Source organism: Mirounga leonina, unplaced genomic scaffold (genome assembly GCF_011800145.1).
Source record: "Mirounga leonina isolate KUSES-001 unplaced genomic scaffold, KU_Mleo_1.0 Mir_125, whole genome shotgun sequence".
In the NCBI taxonomy this organism is placed as follows: Eukaryota; Metazoa; Chordata; class Mammalia; order Carnivora; family Phocidae; genus Mirounga; species Mirounga leonina.
This window is the reverse complement of record NW_023270305.1, coordinates 14,724,954-14,733,994: the sequence shown is the minus strand read 5'-3', so window position 1 is coordinate 14,733,994 and position 9,041 is coordinate 14,724,954. Positions and strand designations below refer to the sequence as shown.

At 42.1% G+C, this 9,041-nt stretch overlaps 2 protein-coding genes across 2 annotated transcripts in view; one reads left to right on the top strand and one right to left on the bottom strand.

The window, feature by feature from the left end:
* Positions 1-17: 17 nt before the first annotated feature.
* Positions 18-2,436, top strand: CCDC121 (coiled-coil domain containing 121). Its single transcript, XM_035000805.1, has 2 exons — positions 18-561; positions 1,034-2,436. The coding sequence occupies exons 1-2, from the start codon at positions 215-217 to the stop codon at positions 1,995-1,997; spliced, it is 1,311 nt and encodes a 436-aa protein (XP_034856696.1). The 5' UTR covers positions 18-214; the 3' UTR covers positions 1,998-2,436.
* Positions 2,437-6,207: 3,771 nt separating this feature from the next.
* Positions 6,208-9,041, bottom strand: part of ZNF512 (zinc finger protein 512) — a 95,969-nt gene continuing 93,135 nt past the window's right edge. Inside the window, 1 exon segment of the mRNA XM_035000530.1 lies at positions 6,208-8,240. Within this exon segment, the coding sequence (XP_034856421.1) occupies positions 7,932-8,240 (309 nt within the window). The 3' untranslated portion in view covers positions 6,208-7,931.

Here is a 9,041-nt window from a genome sequence, read left to right as displayed (position 1 = left end):
GACGCTCGGGGCCGCGAGAGAGGCTAGAACCCAACTAGCGCTAGAGGGGAAGACGAAGGGGCGGGCCGGGCGCTAGAGCATCCTAGCCTCCCAACCAACTAGCGACAGTGGCAGGGAAATGGAGGGCTAGAGAGGGCCAGGAAAAGGGACACTCACCGTCGTAGGGGAGGGCCTGGGAGGGGCAAAGCTCTGGTCCCCAGAAGGGCGAGACGAGATGGGGTCCCCGAGACAGGACCCCCACGGGTCGAAAATGAGGAGAGTGCGTTTCTCTTTCGGCCCCCAAGGAGCGGGAGAACCGGCTGCTGGGGCTTACTCGGCAGCCGACGAGGTTCAGCAGCTCAGGGCTGGACCGGCCGGGACTGGGGCGGAGTGCGACCCCGAGGGTTGCTGGGCAGCGTCGAGACCCGGGGAGCACGGAACGGAGAAATTGCGAAAACTTTCCGCAAGGGGACGCCATCTCCAGGTGTCGCAGGCTCCCGACAACAGCGCTCCCTCCTTGGCAGTCACCGTCAGTGAACCACGCCGTGACCTTGGAGATGAACGCTTGGATTCCTGGAGCAAGTAGGTACTGAAGGGGCGCTTCCCTCCACGGAAGTGTCCTCGGATACCGGAAAGGTGGTGGAAAAGCCGGGAAATGTATTGCTACTCTCGACCACCCCGGCTGTTCCTGTGGTCTTTTGTAGCTACTGCAGTGTTCAGTAAATCCTAAAATCTAGGTTTCACACCCACACTCTACCACTTGCTGGCGGTGTAAATCGTGGCCAAGTCATTTAAATTCTCCGAACCTGTTTTCTCCTCTTTAAAATGGAGGTGATACCTCACAGGGTTGTAGTGAATGCGTACTGTAAACTGTAAACTACACTCATTCATCTTTACCCCTAGCTGTACTCCCTGGTGCCATGCATAGTGGCAGAACCGTAATAGGTACTCAAAAATATTTTCTCGTATGAATTAAAGTACAATTGTGCATTTTGTATTTACTAAATTTTCATTAAGAATTTATGCGGGAATGTCTCACTTGTTCTTCCTTCAGGTTTGCTAAGGACTCTAGGAGTTCCCCTCCACCATATCTCAGTTTAATAAATAATTTTTTCAAGCCAGAGAAACTAAGAAACTCAGAGACGAGGTTTAAAGAAAAGACAGTGGTGGAAATGATGAAGCTGAACAACCAAATAAAACAAACTCAAATCCAGCAAGAATTACTAATGGAGGAGACCAGGCAGCTGTACGCTGAAAAGTTACTTGTCCAGACTGAAAACAAATTCTTTCTGGAATACCTAACCAAGAAAACTGAGGAGTATGGAGGGCAGCCTGAAAAGCTGTGCAACAACTACTTACAAAAAACTGAGGAGATTGAACGAAGGAGGCAAGAATCAGCCTCCAAATATGCGAAACAAACTTCAGTGTTTAAAAGGGAGCTCTTGCAGAAGGAAAAGATCCAGTTCAACTTAAAGCAGCAGTTGCAGGCACTGAGGAATGTTTCACTATTAAAGGAGAAACAGGAGAGAGAAATACAGATATTACAGGAGGAGAAAAAGAAAACCCAAGCTGAGACAGATGCAAAGAAACAGGAAGTCCAGGTCCAGTTACTCCAGGAAAAAGCATTCCTGGAGAAACAACTGAGTGAGCCAGACATGAGGCAGTTGGGAAAGAGAAAAAGAAAGGAGCTTGACAGGAAGGCCCAGGCCTTGGAGCAGGAAGCAAAGCAGTATACTTTTGAGTTCTACTGCAGCATCAGGAGAGAGAACCGGGAGTTAGGGAAGAAATTACTGCAGCAAACTCAGCAATGCCAGGAGTTGCAGGCTATTAAAAGCCAGTTAAAAAATCAGAAGCAGCAGCTGCAGCAGGAGCAGTGGTATGTGCAGTGCTTAATCCGGGGGAGGCAACGATTGCAAAGAAGGCATAATTGGTGCCCAAGACAGGATGCTCCAAAGGCCACAATAACACCTCCCCTGAGTACCAAACCAAGGATTAATCCAAAGCAATTCCTAAAATAACACTGCTTCAGTAAGGACTGGAGTATTCTTATGTGCTGCATACACCTGGCTAGGAAGGCTTTGGGACCTCAGACTGCTATGATAAAACATCCATCATGATGTGTTAGTGTGAAAGATTAGGTGCGTTTTTCCAGCAGTATGCTAGACATTTGTGCCACCAGCTTCCCTTAATTAGGTTTTTCCGTAATTAGATCTTGTTAATAAACAGGATGTTCCTTAACTCTCCAGATAACCTAATACCATTTCCCAAACACCAGTACATTAAACTAGCTCAAGAAAAGCACCCTGAGGTAGTGAAAGGAAAACGGTTGTGATTTATTTCATCTAGCTAAGTTAGATTTCTAAGAATAGCATTTCAGATTGACTTTATATAGTGCCTTCTGCTCTGTAAACAACCAGTGATCCTCATGTCTCTTGGCCAGTTGCACACAAAGAAGGCAAAGTGCTTTTAAGCTCTTTTCCAGGTCTGCACCAGTGACCAGACAGTTCCTGCTCTAGTTTTGTCAAGTGAAAGAGTAATCTAACTAAAAGGCATGTTCAGTAAGAGCTAGGCTGGAGGAAGGGGGTGGAGCACTGGGCAGAATGACCTTTTGACGCTCAGCCCCTACAATTTTAGCTTTGAGTAAATTGAGAAGGGAAGAGCAGATAAAGGGGATGTCTTAGGTCAGCTCTTACTTTTGAAAATCTTGTCTGTGAAGAAATACCTCTAGCATTAATGAGGTCACTGCTTATTTCAGGAAAACATATGAAAAAAAGTTTTAAAATATTGGGACAACTTTAAAGAGTCTTGTGCCATCTATTTCCCTAACAACATTCTAAATTCTAAGACAACAAGTAAGATTAGTTAATGTTAGATATAGTAAGTACTTCAGTTTTAGGTCACTTATTACATTTTCTTCCTACTATGTGTGCACTTCCTACTATGTGTGTACATGAAATGCCTTTTGTAATCAATATGTGCCTTATGTTTATTTAGAAGAACTGGAAATAATATTTTTAATTAGTATAGACTTTTAGGGTAGTTTTTAAAAAATTTTTTTTGCACTTAATGACCTACTGATGGCTGGACTAGTTATTTGCATGCTCAATCCGAGTACAGGAATATAATCCCATATTTTAACATCACTCCTCTATGGGAAAATAAAATCAACTTTGTTTTCAAGAAATTGTTAGTGGTGAAAAACTTCAAAATAATTTTCCTGATTTTCAGTTTTATTCCTATGTAAAATGAATTCCTTTAAAATTGTGGAGTAAAAAATTTTTTCTCCCTCAATGCCTTCAACTTCTAGCTTTAACAATGTTTTTGTTAAATGTGTAGTTTGTTATTAAAAATAAAAACCTTAGATTATAATGTATCTGTTGACTTTTTTCCAGTGTATTTTCTACTCCACTCTTCTCCCTTACTATTGCTTCTGCATGTCTTATTCATATTAGTGTGCACATAATAAAACTGCAATTTTAATACAGAAAGTAGAATTTTAGATAGTATGCAGGTACCTTAACCTGAATACTTTGGTTCTTGAGCTGAAAATACAGAAAGACTGAACTTGAAAAACATGGTAACCAAGACAAATTTGAAGGCCTATTCTCTGTGGATGCAAAAATGCAAAAAAAAAAAAAAAGCATAGGAAAATACATACTAAGGCTGATGAGTTGGAAAGTAGAAGGGATTTAGAATCTTATTATTCTGCTGTGAATTTCCCTTCTACCTTTGCTGTCCCAATTATCTAACTGGGGAGTAGGTAACTTCCGTCCCATACATTTATCTTTAATTCCTACCATCCCAGATAATGAATCTGGTGTATTACATTATGTCTATCCCTTTCAGAGTGAGGCCTCAAGGGCTTGAAGACTTTTGTGGGTGAATCATCTGATAAAGGTACTTTGAAACCCAAACCTGCAAGTGAGCAATAGGTTGGCCAACTAATATCTCAACCTACTTTTAGTCTGCTTTGCTATGAAGAAAATTAAACAGGGTGATGTTACAGAAAGTGCATTTAGATGGAAAAGACAACCAAGGTGAAATTTAGGTTAAGACCTAAATGATATAATGAAGCCTACCTTGCAAAAACCAGGGAAGAAGCCATTCTGGGCAATGGGAACGGTGAAGGTAAAGGTTCTAGGCTTAGTAGGTTCCAGGAACTAAAAGGTGAATGTAGCTAAAGTGTATTGGGAAATGGTCAGAGAACAGAGGTGGAGCGGAGGGACAGGAGGCTAAATGGGTTAACAGTGGGAGCAGAAGGCCTTATAGGACAAAGAGCACTGGGAAACCAGCAGGCTTTTAGCAGGTGAATGAGGTCTGATTTACAATTTTAAAAACTCAATACAGCTGTTACTGGCATGTATCCAAGCCAGTAAAAATCAGAAAGAAACAATCAAGAAAGTATTATGGTCTAGCCAAGAGAGGTGATGATGGTTCAGACTGGGGTGGCTGAAGTAGAAGTAAATAGAAAGAAGAGAATACTAAAGGGTGAAGGGAAAATGAAAGGTTAAGAATGAAACACAAGTAAAATTTCTAAAGTGTTCTCTTTTAAGAAGATGAGCAGAATAATTGGTGAGAACTGATTTTTTAAAATGAAGTATTTCAGACACACAATACAGAAGACCAGAACAAACTCACTATCCACCTTAAGAAATAAGAACTTAAAAATTCACTTGTAGTCCCTCTGAATCCCAGAAGCACTGTCCTAAATTTGGTGTTTATCATTCCTGTGCATGTTTTCATGCCATATATACATATGTATATATGATATTAAACTATAAATGTACTAAATACAAATATATATATAACATAGCATAGAAATATTTTTTACATATCCATAAACAATATAGAGCATTGTTTTGCTTCTTTTTAAACCTTACATAAATGGCACACTTCACGTATACTGTAACTTGCTTTTCCCAGACATTATTTTTGAGATGTATTCATGACACAAGAAGCCCTAGTTAATTTTGTAGCGTATAGTATTCCACTGTATGATTCTATCCCCTCTCCTGATGGACAATTCGACTAGTATCAGAGTAGGCTAACAAACCCAAGAATGTAAAATGCCTCAAATAACAGATATTTTTTTATCTGCAGCAGTCTCAGACAGATGTTCCTGGTTGGCAATTAGTCCTTCATGGGATGATTCAAGGCATCAACTATTTTCCATTTTGTGCTCTGCCACCCTCTAAAGCCACTCTATTATCTGCATCTGGCCCGAGGAAGGGGAAAGAAAGCATAGAGCTAACATTCACTTTCTTAAAAGTTCTAGCCTGGATGTGACACACGTCACTTCCACTCACATTCTACTGCTGAGCAGTTAGTTGGCTACCCCTTCACTACAGGGTCAGGGGACTAGAAGGCTGGGAAACATAGTTTAACCATTTGTCCTATAATTCTGTAACTCTGCAAGGTGAGAGCAGATTTTGGTGGACAGCTAGTAGTCTCTGCTACGTGTTGTAAACGATACCATGATATCATTCTTTATGTCTCCTCGTACACCTGGGCAAGAGGATTTTTCTCTGTATGTACCCAGGAGTAAAACTGCTAAGCCTTAGGGCATATTTTGAGCTTGACTAGATACTGCCAAATCATTTCCAAAGTGATTGTTACAATTAATGTTCCAAACTGTGCATGAGGGTTCACATTCTCCACCACGTGGCTATAAACTCGATATTTTCAAATTTATATTATTCTAATAAATTTGGTTTAAAAATTTAAAAACTCAGTAGTATGATTACAATACTCTCTACTGGGTCCTGCTGAGACCTGGCCTCAGGAAGAAAAAAAAAAAATTTTTTTAAGATTATATTTATTTATTTGAGAGAGAGCCCGAGCAGGGGGAGGGGCAGAGGGACAAGTGGACTCCCTGCTGAGCAAGGAGCCAAATGCCGGGCTCAATCCCAGGACCCTGAGATCATGACCTGATCTAAGTCAGATGCTTAACTGACTGAGCCACCAGGGCGCCCCAGGAAGGAAAATTTTTTCAAGTGCCTGCAAGGGCCCTGGATGAGACTGGACAAGTTTCCTGTATTAATTCACTTTAATCTCAAACAAATTACTCATTTTAACCAGCAGATTTCAGGGGATAAAAAACTACCAACACCCCGCATTTGGTAATTCTTTCCAACCCACTCCCATGTCTAGCCATTTTCTTACCCCCATATACTGTGTCAGCAAGGAGTCAAGTAGCAGGTCGGAGTCAATGAACAACTGGAAACATCATTCTAACCGACAGTCATTTATTTCTTTTGTCATTGCCCAACATTCCCCAAGTCTTACTCACCAGAAATTAATATAGCTTCTTCATTTCTCCTCCCTGACAATCCTCATCTACCGAAAGGGTTTTAAGGGTGCAACTGCCAATGAAAATGTAGAGTGGACATACCACATCCTTGACTTGTTTCAAAACTATCTATTCTGGCAGTATCCAAATGTGGTTTCAATGCTCCCTTGTTTGAAAGTGGTCTTCACAAAAGCCCACATTTTAAAGCTATGTGGAGCAGCACAGGATACAGAGTTCAAGAGTAGTAACAGCCTTTCAGAATTTGAAAAGGTAGTATTAATCCATATCAGGGTTCAGGGTCCTTGCTTTTTATGTGGCAGATGCCACAAAAATTGGCAAGAATATATAAGACCAATATATGTGGAGAAGGGGAAGAGAATCTAGAAACCCAACAACAGAGCTGTTCTAAACAATGCTCCAGAGAAAGCCAGCCTCAAAGAAAAGTAGCCCACTAGACATTTTTTATCAGGTAGGCATGAGGTACAGAAAAGGAATTTTTCTTTCCAACACCAGAGAAATATCTACATCTGGTGTCAAAGTCTCAAGATATAAAGAGGATAGAACTCCACATAAAAAGAGGACAGAGGACAATATTCTCAGAAAACTCCGAGAGACAGAGGTTGGCTAAAGGGAGGAATAAAGACTTAGCACAGTGTAGACTAACAAGTGAGGTCAAGTCCAGAGGAGAAGGAATGTGTACCCTGGCTACCAATCTTAGTGGCATTACCAGGAACACTAGGATTCTGGGTCAAAACATCAAGTGCAATGTGGTATTTCTCAATCCTTAAAACTGGGGGAGCAAACAAGCTTCTGGAGGGCACTGATCATAGCAACTGATGAGGCCTCAAGCCCCAAGAAAGTCGAGGCAGTATTTATTGCTTCTTCTACTTCCTTCTTTCCAATCATTTTCATGTTTGGGACATGTTAATGTTTGGGCTGCTTTTCATGCTTGTGGGTCTAGTTAGACAGTCACTGCTACTTGGGACAAACAAAACATTTCCCAATAAAACCAGTGTAGAGAGGTTCTAGCTTTTTCATCCTAAATCCATTTTCTTACTTTCAATCCTAAAACCATATCGAGAGAACAAACAGCCTCCATAAAATCTGTTTCCCGAGGAGACAGGATAAGCTTATTATATGAGTGACAACAGTTCTAGCTTCTAGGATTGTTATATCACAAATACAAAATGGTAAGTCAGTATGATTTAAAAAAATTAATTTGGAATTGTTTTATAAGCGAGATGATGGAATGACTAGTTAATCAGTGGAGAGTCCAAGAACATTCTATGGCCCAGGAAGGAAAAGGACAACCAAACGGGTTTCTCAGTTTTGTACAGGGCAAGAGGGGCCCATAGTTGGCCTTAAGAGGGAGCTCTTTGGGCAAGATAAGAGAAAAACAAAAGGACTCCAATGAGGAATAGCAGGAAAACCTACCCAAAAGGGGTGGGGGTGGGGGTGGGGGTGGGGGTGGGGTCAAAGTGAATAAATAGGGAGAACGGTGAAATTTACACAGGAGGAAGGAGCTGAGAAAGTCACAGCCTTACACAAACAGCTGAGAGAGTACATCTCCCCTCGCTCAGCCCCCATGACTCAGTCCTCCCAGCACAGGCCCCCGTGACAACAGCGGCAGGTCCACTCTCCTGGGAGCTTCCACGCTGCCTGCCTACTTCCTTCCTCGTTTATGGTTAGTCTTTGGGGGCTTTACTTTCTGGAACCGTGCTGGCACCGGCTCCTGCTCCGGTTCCTTACGGGAGGTCGACACCGGCAATTCCTCGTTACTCCTCCTCGGACCCTTCCCTACTCTAAGACTCCGCTCTGCCTCGGGAAGCTCGATGCCAGGCTGCTGCAGCCTTCGCAGAGACCTTCTGCTCCTGTGCTGCTGCCTCCGCTGTTCTTCTTCTTGCTGCCGCTGCTTTATCTTCATGAGCTTTTCAAAGCTTTTGGTTGTTGTTGGGTTTACGACGAACCAATCCTACAGAGGCAAAATGGAAAAATCATCCAGTCAATACACAGCAGAGAGCACAAAGAACGGGTGCGGGAAGAAATTCTTCTCGTTTTTTAAAGATTAATTTATTTATTTGAGAGAGAAAGAGAGCGCGAGGACGGGGTGGGGCAGAGGGCAAGAGAGAATCCCAGGCAGACCCCTGCCAAGCACAGAGCCCAACACGGGGCTCGATCCCACAACCCCAAGATCGTGACCTGAGCTGAAATCAAGAGTCCGACGCTCGACCGACTGAGCCACCCAGGCGCCCCGGGTGTGGGAAGGATTTCTAAAAGGCATGGTTAGGGCAGAACGCAGTAAGAAGGAAACAGATAGGGAACCATAGCTTGTAACTCTGTGCTTTAAACTGGGAGCAATTCAATACAGAGTAGTCATTCTGAGCATTTATTGTGTAAGACATGATTTGGGGTACTTCAGTGAGTGATCTACAAAGCCTGTTCACTTAGCATCAACCCACTCATTTATCTCCTTTATAAAAATCTCAGGAGATATAAAGCATTGGGCCATACGAGATTTTTATTTCATGATAGTATAGTGGGTAAGAGCATGGACTTTGCAGCCAGACGGCCTAGGTGCAAATCCCAACTGTTTCTAGCTCTGTGACCATGGGGAAATTACTTAACCTCTCTGAGACTCAGTTTAAAAAAATAAGAGTTGAGGAACATGGAATCCAATTATGAAACATCCTTGCAAGAGAAAGAAAGAAAGAAAGAAAGAAAGAAAAAAAGAAAGAAAGAAAGAAAGAAAGAAAGAAAGAAAGAAAGAAAGAAA

Bases quoted from the DNA above. Each gene is read 5' to 3' on its own strand.
- CCDC121 (XM_035000805.1), top strand. From the start codon at position 215: ATGGGGTCCCCGAGACAGGACCCCCACGGGTCGAAAATGAGGAGAGTG. The intron at 562-1,033 runs GTAGGTACTGAA...TTCTTCCTTCAG, and splicing joins CGCTTGGATTCCTGGAGCAA to GTTTGCTAAGGACTCTAGGA.